At 48.9% G+C, this 16477-nt stretch overlaps 1 protein-coding gene across 1 annotated transcript; it reads right to left on the reverse strand.

The window, feature by feature from the left end:
- Positions 1 to 860: 860 nt before the first annotated feature.
- On the reverse strand, positions 861 to 16236 carry cftr (CF transmembrane conductance regulator). Its single transcript, XM_076171380.1, is given in 20 exon segments — positions 861 to 1231; positions 1614 to 1693; positions 1788 to 2074; positions 2382 to 2419; positions 2511 to 2639; positions 3094 to 3880; positions 4290 to 4376; positions 5445 to 5539; positions 7901 to 8092; positions 8200 to 8302; positions 8304 to 8371; positions 9132 to 9224; positions 9314 to 9560; positions 9710 to 9835; positions 10057 to 10220; positions 10987 to 11076; positions 11288 to 11503; positions 12330 to 12441; positions 14767 to 14877; positions 15885 to 16236. Coding segments are annotated over 20 exon segments (3348 nt in total). The 5' UTR covers positions 15938 to 16236; the 3' UTR covers positions 861 to 961.
- Between the last annotated feature and the right edge of the window lie 241 nt (positions 16237 to 16477).

A 16477-nucleotide genomic window follows, 5' to 3' on the forward strand; every position in this document is an offset into this window, starting at 1 on the left:
ACTTTGTGTTCAGGTGAAGTCTTGTTTTCACTCAGCTACTCTTCTGTGTTGCTTAAGTTTCCCTGTGTTCCTGGAGCTTCTGGCTCCTGTATTTGTTTCCTCTGTCAGCAGCGTCATGTTTGTGTCTCAGTTTTTCATGTTTTGTGTGTTTTGGGCAGTCAGAGTTTGGCCTTGGCAGAGGTATGTGTGTTCTCTGATTGCTTTCTTGACTGCAAAATGGGGAAAAGGAAACATTCAAATGTATGTTTCTCATTTTCATCACAAATAGTTGCGACACTCCTCTGGTGTGTGTGTGTGTGTGTGTGTGTGTGTGTGTGTGTGTGTGTGTGTGTGTGTGTGTGTGTGTGTGTGTGTGTGTGTCTCATAAGAACATGTCATCATCGTCATCATGGTTGAGAGATGTAAACCCTAAGCCTTTGATATTTGCGGAGTGTGAGCTTTATGTTCTTGTAAACATTGAGTGAATGTTCCAGAAGCTTTCCACTGTGGATCATGTGACCCAGGGCTGTGATGGCAGGATGTGGCGGGAGGAAATCCCAGTGCAGATCGTCCCTCTGACCCTGCGGCGCTCTCGCCAGCTCCACGACCTCGTTGGCGTCAACCAAACCCGTTCGGCGACAGAACAGGAGTGTCCCGACAACACGTCAGCGTCCGTGACCCGGGGTCTCCTCCTCTGGGGGCGCGGTCGTGGGTTTAAAGGCTTTGGCTCAGAACCTTTGGGTCGTTTATAAACCTGGATCAAAGTTTCTTTATGCCAAACCAAATGAAATCAATCGTAATAAGAGAACTTCCTGTCCTGATTGATTCATCGTCTCTATTCCCTCTGTCATGTTTTTATCCATCAGCTTGACCTTTGCCCTCTGCCCGGGGGCAACCAGCAGGTCTGCCAGCAGCACACACACGTAATGACGGACACATCTGCCCTCAGTCTTCACATCCTCTGTTTGCTCCACTTGTGTTTTCACTCATGCTCTTCCTGCAGATTTACTGGCTCTGCTCGCCGCTCTGCTCGCCGCTCTGCTCTGTCGCCATGTGAAGATGAATAACAAACTGAAAGCTCCTCACACATCCATGTCTCACCTTCAGCCTCCAGCAGTTTGAGCTGCTGTCCAGTTCGGAGGAAGTATTTCCTGAGGATGACGAAGATGACAGCCAATGGGATGGCGGCGATGAAGATGTACGGCCGCATGATGGACACGGTGAAGATGGCCCCCATGACTATCAACGTCAACTAGTGTGAGAGGGAATAGAAGAGGAGAGGGACGGTAAGAGACTCAAGCTACAATCTGGTCATGATTTAAAATAGTTAAGCTGCAGCCAAGCTACTCTGTTCATAAGCTACTTAGCTACAAGCTACAAGCAGCAAAACTCACGATCTATTACTTTTCCTTTCATACTTTGTTTGGAAATGCAAACTGATTGAACTGATTGCTCTGTGACAGAAGCTTCAGTTTAACTGCATGAAGAAGAAGAGAGCTTCAGTTTGTGAATGAGAGTTTAGAGTTGAGGGTTTTACTCTGTGGAGTTTGCACCCAAGTCTGCAGCAACTTAAGAGCATGAGAAGGTGAAGGTGTGTGTGTCAGCGTGACTCTGATCCTCCATGTTGAAATCACCTGGATGAGGTCAAACAGCACCAGAGGCAGCATGTCGTCGATGGTTGCCATGTCCTTAGTGAATCTGTTCATGATCCGGCCTGGAACACCACAAACACGCAGGAATGAAAGAGTCTGAAGGAACAAGAAGACTCCAAAGGTGGGCGGGACACAGACACAGAGTGAGAGGAGCACCTGACTTCATGGTGTTGAGTACGGCCATGGGGGCTCGCAGCACGGCGCTCAGCATCTGTTCGTGCAGCCGCTTGGACACGGTGAGTAAGGTGTGCACCAGCGGGAGCCCCCTGAAGACCCCCAGGGCCAGCACGCTCTCAGATGTCGCCACGTAGATGTAGATGATGTAGTAAGCGCTGGTGGGCGTAACGATGACGGCCAGGTGGACGGGTGTGGACGAGGAGTTGGGGTGCTGCTCATCCACGTAGTTTGGTGCTGTAGGGTTGACCCCGTCTCTCCACACCTTACTGGAGGAGAAGAACAGGAAATGTTACAAATAATCAGAAAACAAACACAAGCTGCAGTCTGAGTGGAGATCTTTGTTTAGATCTGCATGCGTTGTCAGATTGAGATGTTTAGATGAATGTATCTTAAAGTCAAAGCCAGGGTTTCCTCCACATGGTTCTGAGGCCCAAACCAAACTATATGACAGAGCTCCTCATAGATGGTGAGATGTTCCATACATGCAGGCCGACTGTCTGTCAAACAATCTATAATCCTCCCCTGATGGTTTGGACCTCAGCTCAGCTCAGGAACAAGAACGGTGACACTTACTCAGTGATGAGGAAGATACCAATGACCGAGCCGGCAACCTGTCAGTAGAGAGAAGCAGAAACTGTTACCATGGACACAACATATCTGAAGCTTATCTGAAGACATGCAGACGAATGGCAGAGACTCTACCTCAACAGCGAAGACAAAGAAGATGAAGATCAAGACATAAACCAAGCTGCGGTTGGTGGTGATGTAGCGCATGTAAGTGCTCCATGAGGTAGTGTCAAAGACGTTCTCCCGGTCGTCTGCAAAGCATTGCTGCGGAGAAAGAGATCAAAGCCTGCGTGTGAACCAAGGCACCATGTGACTGATGCTACCTTCCCCTCCTCCAGCAGCATCACGTGGAGACGCTGCTGCCTCATATCTCAGGACTTCATGCTGGCTTCTGCTACAACAAACGTAAGCAATCTTCATTCCCACACATTATCAAGTCTGCTAAATGTTCTCCACCATATCTTTCTATTAAACAAGATATGAAGCTGTAGGAAAGCACAGACACTTTCAACTTTCCCCCAAAACATCCCACAATACTTTGGTCTAAGTTGTGTTGTTTGTGTAACACACGACAAACGATGTGAACGTATCACGCATGTGGATTTGACATATAATGTTCTGGAAATCAGGGGGAACATAACGGTTGAGATGTTTCTGCTCGTGTCCTCTGACCTGCTGTGAGACGGATCTATCAGAGGTCAAAGGTGAAATGACCTACCTTCATATCTTCTTCGTCCACCTCCTCGCTGATGTCATAGACGCTGTCCTTGGAGAGGCGGCGTGCGTAAATGTCCAGCTCGGAGGCGAAGTCGCACTGCGGAGCGATGGACAGCTTCTTTCTGAAGGAGGACTGCACCTGCTCCCTCCTCTCCTGGCCCTGAGTGTTGGTGATGAAGGCCAGGACAGATTGTCGCCGCTGCCCGTTCAGTTGTTGTAACCCGTGGTGGTACAGGTTCCCCCTGGGCAGCACCTCCTCCACCTGATCATCCTCAGGAACCACTGAGAACTTCCTCTCAGAGAGCTCACACACCCCGTCCTCTATAGACGTGGACTGGGGAGTGTTTGAAGTCTGTTGGGAATTCCCAATGAAGGAGAACTTGCGTGCAGCTGCTAGCGGGTTGAGGATGAGTGAGGGTTTCCGTTTCTCTGGATAGCCGTCGCCTCCATTGAGGCCTTGAGATCCAGAGATGATTGGCGTTTGTGACTGGCGGAATGACTGACGGATGGGCTCAGGGCCTCTGAAAGCCGCCGTTTCATCGATGGAGATCCTGCGCAGGGTTTCTGTGAGGATGGAGCTGCGTCGCTCTGCGTTGATATTGTCGTACGCCTCCAGGCCGAGCAGCAGAGAGCTGAAGTCGGGTCTCTGCGCCTGCAGCTCTGAGAAGGTGCCGTAGAAGTAGCAGTCACCGTTGTGCAGCAGAAGTATTTTGTCTGCTCGTTTCAGATGCTCCAACTTGCTGGTGACCACGACGCGTGTTTTAGACGCCATCAGCTTACACACACACCTGTGTGGGGATGGACAGAGAGAAGAACAATCACTCTCAAGCAATGAACATAGGAGCCAGGAGGGACTGGAGGTGAGATCGTATCTGAGGTTCCCACTGAGCACAGGTTCATTCAGCCCCCCCCCCCCCCCCCCCCCCCCCCCTCTCTGTCTGTGTGACATCAGGAGATCTAAAATGACCTGATGGACGATGAATGACCTTTAAACTCATTTAGATCAGTGACAGTGTTAACATGTCATCAGGGACTAATCCTCTTCCTGTTAGAGGTAAGGTATGATGAAGCAGCCATAACTCACCACAGTCCTCTTTAGTGTGTCACTGACAAACACATATGACCTTGACCCTGAACCTGAACTCCCCCCCCCCCTCCCCCCCTGCACATGAAAAGGCTCTCTGTTGGGATACACACTTCTCAAAGATCTCTTTCTCTGTCACGATGTCCAGGTGGGTGAAGGGAGCGTCCAGCAGGTAGAGGTCTGCGTCTTTATAAACGGCCCTGAGAGGAAACGAGCACAGACTGAGTCAACCAGAGGAATCACAACAGAAAGAGAGGAAACTGTGAGAGCACAGCAGCAGAACGTGTAAATGAGGAAGTGCACTCCCTGTGGGATCCGATCCATTCCAGCTCAAACCAAACGTCAGCCAGGACACTAAAGCTATAAATGATGAGTGCTGTAATCTGCAGTGAGATGTTGGAGTACTAAAGGTGTGTGTGTGAGGTGTGTGTGAGGCTGCAGAGAGCCTGGGGCCATAAAACCCAGAGAACATAAAACACAACAGTTAGTGCAGACAGACTAAACAAAGATAAAGATCAGAATGGCATAGTTATCAGCTGGAGGAGGGCAGAAGCTGGGAGCTTTCATCCCTGCTGCTCCGCCACACATAATCAATCTGAAAAGCCTGCAAATAATATGAGGCAGTAAATCACAAAGAATCAGAGAACGAGTCCTTAAAGCCTGGACGCCACAGTCACAGGATCCAGAGACAGAAACATCAACCATCATGTAAAGCTGAGGGTCTTAGCTTCTACAATATAAATGATTACTTTGACAGAAAATCAAAAATGAGGAAAAGGGGACTTCCGGGTTCCCTGAAATAAAGACCCTGACCCGTCCACAGGGCACAGAGAAGGCATGAGGACCCCTGAACTCTATTCAGAGCCCCTCTGCCTGGGAATAGAGCTGCTCAGCCCGCACAGACAGAGCAACAGAGCTCTGGACTACAAACTAGGCAGGTTTCTGTGGGCACAAGCTAATTCTGTTCATCTCATTATTCTCTGTTTGTCTTTGAACTGTCTGTCCATCCTGAGATCTACCTGTTCCTGCTCTGAAACATCAAGCTCTTCCTCCTGAGCTATCATAGGCCACACGTCCTAGGAAACCAATGGGTGAGCTCAGCTTAACCCTTAGTAAAGCAGTCAGATGTGAGTCTGAGTCTCTAAGGCTTTACTCTCTCTCTCTCTGTGTTCACTGAGCAGACTAACACGGACAGATGAAGGTTTAAACAGGACTTTGTGCTGTGTTGGGTCAGTGGGGATGACATGTGATGATGTCACAGGCAGTACCTGGCCAGGCCTATGCGCGCCCTCTGACCCCCGCTCAGGGTCACGCCTCCTTCCACCAGGAATGTCTTGTCTTTCTCAGGTAGCAGGGCGAAGTCCTACAGAGGAGAACAGAGGGTCACACACTGTGCATCATGCATGGAGACGTTTCATACAGTACACACACACACACGCACACACATACATGATGTTATTAGTGACTATATGATCTTAACACAACATAAGTTCTGTTTAGGGAATCCAAAACATACATTTAGTTTGTATTGTGACCTGGATACTGTTCCATTCTACTCTCCACCTGCTGACTGAACACTTATCAAACTGCTCTCATATCTCTAAAATGCTCCAATTTACAAAAACAACATGAAGTCATTTTCTCCACAAACATTTAATTATGTCAAATCCATTTAAATAAATGTTTGTATTCCAAATCCTGCAGCCCAGGTGGATCCTCACACACTCACACTGTCACTCACACACTCACACTGTCACTCACACACTCACACTGTCACTCACACACTCACACTGTCACTCTCACACACTGCTGAGCTGCCAATGGGTCTCAAAATGATATTCTGACAATAATTGTAATTTGTGAAGTTCAGAAGCAAACAAACGACACAAAACCACAGAGAGAGGAGACGATGTGAGGGATGTGACACAGACACACACACACAGTGATGCCAGTGGTAAATCAGAATGACAACGGACGCTGAGGAGGATGAAGTGACAGAACGAGTCCATCATCATTAAAACATCCTACCTTCTTAACTTCCGCCGTCCTGACGGGAGCGCATAGGGGATCGAGTTAACAGGAAGTTTAACAGCTTGTAAAATACAGCAGCATAGTAAAGAAAGAGCATGTTGTGCGTATCAGTGTGCACAAAGTGACGGCTGGGCCAGAGGCAGTGGGAAGACCAGGGGCTTTAAGTGGGAAGACCACCCATGGGAGTCTGTCTGGGGCTTCAGGGGGCAACAATAGAGGAGTTACAGTCACAACCCACTAAAGCCTTGTGTCTGTCTGCAGACATCAGCTGGGCTTCTCTCTCCCGTATGTCATCGTTGCCTTGGGGATTTTTCTTGTTGTAGAAAATCTTGAGTGCATTTTGTCTCTAATTCTGGATCAGGTCGCCCTCTGACAGTGAGGGAACAGAGAAGTTGGGAACAGATCTGTGAACTCGTGATTGAGTTATTATCTGTATTATTATAAACCATTCAATCATTTGCTACAATCAGTTTTCACCAATAGATGAGTTTGATTATCAGCAGAAATCTCCCCCATGTGTCACTTTAAGCTCCGCTGCTCTGAGTGACAGCTGACTGACTGTTATTATGATACAGAACTGAACTTTGTTACTGCAGGACTGTGGCTCCATTTTGAAAACTAATCAGATTTTATTCCCATTCTGTGATCTGAATATAAACGAAAGAGTCACACAAAGAAAAGAACCTACAAGCCGGTGATTGACTGGCAGGTTTGTCTACGTCTGAAAGTTTCCAAAAAACAACAAAGTAACAGGTCAGCGGAGGAAGACGAGCATCTTCTGTCCCTAACGTACAGAACCGAGCCCACACAGCCGCTGTAACAGGCAGTCAGCCTAACTCAGCAGTGTGTGGCATGCGTGTGGCTCTCACACTCATACAGTACAGCAGAGCGCTGACGTCTCCTCAGAGGACAGAAGGGGAGACGGGCTTCACAGGGAGGCGTCAACAGGACTTTGTTTGCTGTGACCACAGGCCTCAGTGTTTTTGTCCAAACTGTCCCGCAGGAGACGGAGCCTCTGCCCGAGCTGCTACTTTTATTTAAGTATAAATAAAAGGACCGAAAATACCAAAATAATATACCAATCCAGTACATAAAGGATCAGTTTATGTATAAATACATTCTATGGGCGTAGAAGCATGACTTCATACATCAGGCCTGCCATGTGGGAAAGAGAACTACTTAGCATACAAGTCAAATGTAAAATAAAGGTAAGTTAAAGTAAAATGTCAATAGAGTGGAAATGTAAATATAAATATTTATATATTTAGTGGTTTATAAAACTACAGCACAGTCGAGTCACTACTCTGCGGCAGATCTAATGGTGTGTGTGTGTGTGTGTGTGTGTGTGTGTATGTGTGTGTGTGTGTGTGTGTGTGTGTGTGTGAGAAATGCCCATCACTGGAAACCAGGAAGCTCATATATTCCACCCCACTGACATAATGTGGTATTTCCATGGCAACAGAGGAGCCAGTAATCGACTGAGGGGCTGAAACACACTGAAGCAATCACTCAACACAGACACTTATGAGAGAGCGTATGAAGTGTGTGTGTGTGTGTGTGTGTGATGTGGCCTGGAGAAACCTGAACCTCCTCAGCAGCTGACAGGCTGGGAAACTCTGCAGACCAACACGAGTAGAGACCTGAGACACAGAATAGAGTCCTGACCTCCTGACCCAGCTGCTCCTGTGTTTACCTCCTCCAGCTGACAGGCCTTGATGACTGAGGTGTAGCGGTACTCGTCGTAGGTGAGTCCAAACAGGATGTTGTCACGGACCGTCCCCGGCATGATCCAGGACGTCTGCGGCGAGAAGGAGACGCGGCCGCTGTGTCTGATCTTTCCCTCCGACGGCACCAACTCCCCCAGGATCATCATCAGCAGGGAACTCTGGAGGAAAAGGTAACGAACACACTTCCCTTTAATCTGACGCTCTCACACAGAGCACCTGACACGTGATCCTACACGTATGTACACGTATGTGAGCGTGGTCTGACCTTCCCTGAGCCGGTGGATCCAGCCACTGCCAGCATCTTGCCCTTCTCCAGGTGCAGGCTGATGTTCTTGAGGACAGGTGTGACGTACAGGTTGGTGAAGAAGGTTGTCACTGTTGGGGTGTCCGTTAGCTTTGTTCTCCTGCTTGATCTTCTCAAACAGCTGAACGATGCCCTGCAAAGAAGAGAGAAGTCTGAGCCCTCACTCCTACACCACACAAGATGTGTGTGTGTGTGTGTGTGTGTGTGTGTGTGTGTGTGTGTGTGTGTGTGTGTGTGTGTGTGTTATCCACGTTGCAGAGCTGTGTGAGTCCAGTCCAGCGTGAGAAAGCAGAGATTGACCAAAGACAGAAGCCTCACACACCTCCAGGTGATCCGTCTCCGTCCTGAGACAGACTCCCCGGTTTAATCATTGACCTCTGTGACGTTTTACGGGTCAGCGTGCCTCTAATGCTGTGGTGCGTTCAGGTCCCAGTGTGTGATTCACATGTAAATGAGCTGACGTAGAAGCTGTCAGCAGTAAAGAAAGGACGACCCCCTCCCCCTCCCCCCCCCATTCAGCTCCAGACAGCACATTCCAGGAAGAGGAGAAGGCAGGAGGAGAACCTGGGAATGAGGCGATGGATCGGGGGGGGGGGGGAGAGAGAGAGTTCCCAGCAAACACCAGGATCATTCATTACTGTGACTGTGTTTTCTCACGCTGTTAGGTGAGGAACACACCTGCAGACCTACTGTACGTCTGCAGCTTACTGCTGTTTCTATCAATCAGTCGGTGCCTCCAGTGTTTGTGTGCTTGATGTTTCTATCTTGTGATGAGCTGAGGTCTCATATAATCATCACACAGTTTTAGATGTCGCTCTCAGCAGAAGGGGAGCTACGCCTCGTGTTGTCAGGGTTACTTAGTGTAAGGAAAGCTGCTCTGGGGCCAAACCAACCTCATCCCAGGACGCAGACACGTTGATGAGCTCCAGTTCTGTGGTGGTCAGGTTGTACTCCAGCACTCTGTACTCCTCTTTCATCAGAAACTCCTGGAGCCAGAGAAACAAAGGTCAGATCAGAGGTCACATCAGATCAGATCTGTGCTCAAAGCTGCTGATCTCCTCACAGATGCACCAACCTCGATCTTTCTGACCAGGGCCAGAGTGTCGTACCACATCTGGATGGAGCCGGGCAGCTGCCTGGTCAGCGTCATCCTCAGCACCATGCAGTAGGACGCCGTGGTGAAGATCCGACGCAGGATGATGCCGTTGGAAAGCGCGTGCGGCACGATGGCCGACACGATCACCAAGATGGCAGAGAAGAAGTAGGAGGCGCTGTAGAAGTAACGCAGAGAGCCGATCTTCCTCGTCAACGTCATCTCGTCCCTGAGGACAGAGGGGGGGAGGGAGGGGGAGGAAGAGGAGGAGGAGCAATGGAATACAAGAGAAGCTTGGGATGTCAGGTCAGGAAATATACAAAATCTAAGTGTGTGTGTGTGTGTGTGTGTGTGTGTGTGTGTGTGTGTGTCTCTTACTGCCTGATGTTCTTGATGATGCTCTCCATCACCTCCTCCCAGCCGTACGCCTTCACTGAGTGGATGTTCTCCACAATCTCAGATGTCAGAGCCAGGCGGCGGCTCGTCATCCCTGCTCGCTTCACCCTGTGGATGGAGTCACAGCTTTAGACACCATGTACGTACACACACACACACACACACACACACACACACACACACACACACACACACACACACACACACACACACACACACACACAGAACCTCATACTGTACACCACAGAGTGCAATATTATGCCTTTCTCCTCCCAATATGTGTGTGTGTGTGTGTGTGTGTGTGTGTGTGTGTGTGTGTGTGTGCTCACCGGTGGGGTCCCATCTTCTGGGACAGCCAGGCCTGGATGATGCCCAGCAGGGTGAGAGCAGCCAGAGCACAGAAGCCGTTCACCTCGATCAGCTCCCAGATCAGACCCACACACAGGATACACTGCAGGGGGGTGATCCATACAAAGTGTGCCAGGCCCAGGCTCTGTGGCACACACACACACACACACACACACACACACACACACACACACACACACACACACACACACACACAGAACAGGGTCATTGTGGTTGAGGTGCATGATAAGGAATCTGCTTCATCATATCTCATCTTTGTCTGCAGAGTGAGTGGTTGAGCAACAGGAAAATGAGACGATGCTCACAGACAAAGAGAGACAGCACTTAGAGAGGGACTGAGCCCCCCCCCCCCCCCCACACACACACACACACCCCGACACACTGCTATCAGAACAGCGCCCCTGCCAGATGAAGCCGCCCCATTGGCCACATGAAAGCCAGGTGATAATTGTGTGGGAGCAGCTGACAGAGTGTTCCCACATTCCACGTCTGCCTGCGACCCTGAGGCTCGTGCGGCCTGCGGCTCCTCTCACGTCGGCTGTGTGGCCCTGTGTTCCAACAACACCTGGCTCAGTGACGGGTGATAGAAATGATTCTCTGACGTCAGCCGGGGTGCGAGCTGTCACTCATGTTTGACTCCGACCAAAACTCAGATCAAAATATGCAAACTCCACTGTTTATGATTTATTAAAGGTGTTGGAGTTTAAGCAGCAACAGGTAACAAAGTACTAACAACCTTTTTCAGTAGCTTCACAGTACTGCAGCTATTTTACACCAGATGTAGCTTAGCTTATTATTCTGTAGCTTTGTAGCTTCACAAAGACTATTTTCTATTGTGAATCCAATAATTTGTGACAAAGTGATTGATCTTTATTCAGAGCTCTTCTCACCTCATCCAGCTTGTTGAGGTGGGCGGACATCAGACTGACCAGCTGACCGGTGCTGATCTTATCCAAGACCCGGCTGGACAGTTTCAGGGTCTGCAAAGGTCAAAGGTCAGCGATCAGTCGCGGCACAAAGGCGGAGACAGAGGCTGAACCGGTCGAAAGGAAGCCGGCCATGTGCTGCTGTGCGTTGACACCGTGATGCCCCGCCCCTCACAGCAGCCTGTGGATTGTCACTACTGGACCTCCACATGTGAGAATGTGCAGGCATGCGGGCCAAACAACACGGAGGAGGCATTCATCCTACCTTCTTGTATATGAGACTGAAGAGAGCGATGCGGATCTGCATGCCCAGGTGATGCAGGCCGAAGATGGCCGGCTGCAGCAGGAGGAAGCGGGCGGTGAAGAGGAGGGCGAGGCCCAGGGCCAGGTAGTAGCCCTGGTTCCGCTCCGGAGCGTGGAACGGGTCGAAGGAGGCGATGATCCGACCCAGGAGCTGAGGCTGCACTGTCTTGGATGCCTCCTGCAGGAAGGAAGAGGAGAAGGGATTTCATTCATCTACATTTACAGTAAATCTAATCTCATCTAATGTGATTTCTCTCAAAGATCAGATTCTAGCGTTGCCTCATCCACTTCCTTCCAGAGAAACCTCCTCTGCACTTTAATGTGTTCCCCCAGCCTCTTCAACAACTAATTGGCATTCCTGTTGTCTTGGCAACCACTTCCAAATGTAGCATCTCTGCGGAGCTGTCGACACTTTCCCATCAGCCTCAGCCCGAGGGAGGATGTGTGTGTGTGTGTGTGTGTGTGTGTGTGTGACACCCCGGTGCAACATGCCTGAGGCGGCTGCACATCACGGTGACCTCACTGCTACATGGCTTCAGTTCATACATGATCAGTCTGTTTGTACAGGACTGTTTCTTCTTTGTGAGTCATGTTTGTAACAGGTCATCACACTGTATCTCCTCCTGATACAGCAGATACACTGCCTGGCTACATAAAGACATTTAAAGATAGTTGGATAGTTGCTGACATAATAAATAAACTGATGTGTTCATAAGTTAAGGTGTTATTTCTCAGATTAGATTGCTTTTCCCAGGAATGCGCGTTAAGTAACCTTTTCACTGAGCTTTCTTTAAACACTAGAGCTTATAGTTCAGCTCCTGTCTGCTTCCTTATCCTGCCACATGCTCCTCCCACACACACTTTCACCCACACATTGCTTTGCTTCAGTCAGTTTTTGGCCCAGTTGTGGGTGAAACGTCCCGTCAGAGTCGCTCTCTCTCCCGCTGCAGCTCCGTACATTTGTGGCTTCTGCTTCCTCTATGGGAACAAAAAGACTGACTCACCCCCAAGTAGAGGAGGATCCCAAAGAAGACAAAGGGACCCAGGAAACATCGGGCCAGCGCTCGCATCAGCCTGGGCTTGGTCTTGGCTGAGGCCACCTCTCTGTCCCATTCTCTGCACACAGTTACAGCACACAGTTAAAACACAGGAGAACAACACCAGCACCAGCTCCACCACACACCATTAAAGCCCTGGCAGAGGCAGGAACATTTGTCTGCCAGCACTTTGGCAGGGGGTCGGTTGTCTGGTGATAAAGGACGACAAAACCAGTCAAAGAGACAAGAAGATACTTTGTTTGTTTCTGACTCTGATACTGACAATCAGCTGAGATGAAGAACAAACACCCGGGGATCTGTGGGACTGAAACAGGTTCAGACCTCTGAGGGACATGAAGGTCATCTGATCTTCTGCTGCAACGGTATTAGATCAAGTTCACTCAGCTGGAGGAGGCAGAACCACAGAGGAACAGAAGCACAGAGGAAGAGTTGTGTGGTACAGATCAACAGTGTGCCCTTGGGGTGAAACTCTGAGGCAGAGGAAACTGACAACTACTTCAAGTTTCAATATAAATCATTTTAGCTTTGAAGCAAACAAGCAGAAACACGAGGACACTATTTTTTAAAGTAACAGGAAAACCTATAATATAGTGAGCAGCTGAATGTGTTTGTGTAGGACACATCTCCATAAAGCACAGGGTCAGGGAGGAGTGATGCATGCTGGGATTGATTCAGGAGCGCTGGGAGGGAAGGAAGTTACTGGAAAAGCTTGGTTCATTGTTCTGAGAGTGACCGCTTACTGTCAAGCTACAAGCTAAGTAGCAGTTAGCCGTATCTGCTCATTACACTGAGACATCACAGCTGATCGGACCTTTAAAGGTCCTCTTAAAGTGAATAGTAAATGTATTATTGTACATTCTAATGCCTGGGTTCTGTCTGACAGGTTGGCAGGGCTCAGTGAGTTCCACATGAAGCGTCCTGAGTGACAGGCTCACTGCTGCACACACACACTTTACTGGAAGGTAAAGTTCACATTCCCAGAAGTTCCTCAGTGTTTGCCTGATCGGAAGAATAAAAGAAAAATCACCCAGCGCCGCTCATTCATCACCCGGTGGCACAGGGCCCTTTACTAAAGGTCGAGGCTTTAACACCGCGTACATTAACTGGCCTGTTGGCACTGTGACATGGGCACAGAGAGAGAGAGAGAGAGAGAGAGAGAGAGGGGGCGGGGGGAGAAAGAAAGGAAAGAACAGAAAGAGGGGACAAACACCAGGGGCTCAATCTGCCAGTTTAGATCTTTAGCCTTGGCCTTTTATTTGTGGCATTTGCTTTGTGTTATAAGAAGAGGAAGAGAAGGAAAAGAGAGGGAAGAGACAGGAAGGAGAGCAAAGACCAGAGACATGATGATGAGAGAGAGAGAGAAGAGAGGAATGTTCAAGAATATTGGGCAAATCGTTGGTGAAGTTTCATTTCAGACAAACAAAACAAAGTTCAAAAAACAAAAAGTCCCGCAGCTGAATGAATAAAGAGAAGAAGAGAAGAAGAGAGGATGAGAAGAAAGAATGAGATTCACTTGAGACAAGAGAGAGAGAGAGACAGAGAGAGAGAGGGAGAGAGAGAGGGAGAGGGAGAGGGAGAGAGAGAGAGAAACTTTGTTGCCCATCCTGTGTTGTATGTCTTCTTTGTTTGGCACACACAGGTTGCGTGCGTGTGTGTGTGTGTGTGTGTGTGTGTGTGTGTGTGTGTGTGTGTCTAAAGGCCAGCAGCCCATATTTAGATTTGAGCTTCACTCTGATTCTATATCAACATCTTAAAGGGCGCTGATGTGAACACGGAGACATGAGGGTCACAGAACAAACACACATCTGCTTCTAGTTAGGAACGTTTTCACTCAGAGCAGGTGCTGACTGATACAGTCACACCGTGAGCTGGGAGAGGAAGAGGAAGAGGAAGTCACTCTGTCTCCATACAGCCTTTTGATTTATTATGCAAACCCTTTTGATTGGGTTTGGACCAAACTTGTCAGGTTGTCTGGGTTCAGGCTCAGGCACTGTCCTTTTATTCATCAAAGGTCAAGGTCACAGGACAAGGTCAAAGCCTCAGCCCAATGCTCTACGCTCCATCTCTCACTCTCATTATGCTCACATGAGGTTTAAAAGATGTGATCTATAGCTTTAACATGTATGTAAATGACTGTGAGCTTTACTGAGACAAGAGACAACATGTTTCCATGACAGCCACAACCATCATGACTTGCTGCAGCAGTGCATTGTGGTCCATCTCTCATCTGGCAGCTTCTTAACAGCGCTGAGACGTCTGAGATCAATATTGTTCCCATCATGATTCCCTAACAGCTGATTCATTAATTGAGCGTGTCTACTGTCTGAATGGACGCCACTGCTGATGAAGAACAGCATCACGACCAGAATCAAAGCTTACAAACCTTTCCAGCCGCTCAGAGAGGTTGTCTGCCAGGTCGAAGGAAGGAGCCTTGTAGACGTCGGACAGCTCCAACTTCTTCCTGAAGCCCTTCCTCAGCAACGGTGACGTCCACCTGCCGGGAAACACACAGACAGGATGATGACGTTTAGAGGAGCGATGTGGTGCAGAGACACATCATCACATAGACAGCAGAGTGAACATCTAATTCATGACTCTTCTGTTTATGTTGTGAAATCTGAGGAGAGCTCTGTGGTGTGTGTGTGTGTGTGTGTGTGTGTGTGTGTGTGTGTGTGTGTTAGTGAGGCAGCACACACACTCTGACTCTGTCTCTGTGGGACTGCTGGGTCTCTCTTTGCAGCCTTTAGGAGGAAGGCCAGGCTGGTGTTGGTAATAAAAGTGATCAGGAGAATAACAGAGGAGGAAGGAGGGCATCAGATGTTTGCTGACTGAGGTGACATCACTCCATCTTCCATTTTATATATCAGCTACAACAGACCTGCAGCTTTGTGTGGACGCCTCCGTGTTAAAGAGTCGATCAGTGTCCGGAGCAAAGCAGAGCGCTGGGAGAGTTGTGAAGAGTTGTGAAATGTCACATAAGAAGGGAAACAGAAGAAATCCAGTCTGCATGTATGAGGAGGAAGAGGAGCAGCAGAGGGGAGCTTAGCTGCTAGTTTACACACAGAATAAACAGCAACACACAACTGATGAGCTCATTTGACTTTTTAAAAAAAATGGCTTTAAGAAAAATTGGGTCAAGAACAAACAAACGCGAACAAACAAACGCAAACGTAACAAAGTTGAGTTTTCATGACCTGGGATGCTGAATGAAAATATGACAAAGGATAAATATGACTTTCAATTCAGTTTAAAACATCTTTAAAACATCTTCTTGTTCTCCTGATGTGTGTGTGTGTGTGTGTGTGTGTGTGTGTGTGTGTCGCTCCTCAGGAAACAAACCTGCGCTCACTAAACTACACAGAAGCCTGCAGGTCCTTCCACTTCATCACACACTTACACAGATATTAATATGTTCAATCTGACAAATGAGCCTAAATGTTTCCCTCTTCGTCTCATGTTCATCAACCAGCCAGTTTGTGAAGCAAAGCAAAGAAATCTTACCAGAAGAAGAATTTGGAGAGGAAGTTCGCATCTTCCACCGGTGACTTCTGCATCCTAAGAGCGCCGCCAGTTTGCTGTGAGAGCAGCGGGGACGTGGCTCACATTCAGGTGGACCCCCCGGGCGGCTCCGGACCCTGGCGCCTCTTTCTCCTCCGGTCAGGTGATCCGTCCACTCAGACACCCACAGATCAGCCTGATCCTGTCTGTCTGTCTGTCTGCCTGTCGGGCTTGCCTGTCTGTCTGTGTGTCTGTCTCTGTCTCTCCCTCCGTGTCCATGTGACACACACACAGAGTGAGGACAGTCCTATATGGGCTCGCCAAAGTTTCGCGGATTCACGTCATTTCCACGCGGACGAGCGTATTGTGGCAACACGAGAGAGAGAGATAGAGAGAGAGAGCGCGAGAGAGAGAGAGAGAGAGAGACGGGGGGGGGGGCGACATCCTTACACACTCGAACGCACACACACACACACACTCACACACACACCTCGCTCGCTCACCGGTGTGTGTGTGTGTGATAATAGGCACATTGAATGATCTTGTGTGTGAGATGAAGCAGACAAATACACGTTTGCTTGTTTGCTATACGCATC

This window comes from Genypterus blacodes, unplaced genomic scaffold, assembly GCF_046128005.1.
Source record: "Genypterus blacodes isolate CSIRO-AG114 ecotype Tasmania unplaced genomic scaffold, CSIRO-AGI_Gbla_v1 ptg000248l_1, whole genome shotgun sequence".
NCBI lineage: Eukaryota > Metazoa > Chordata > Actinopteri > Ophidiiformes > Ophidiidae > Genypterus > Genypterus blacodes.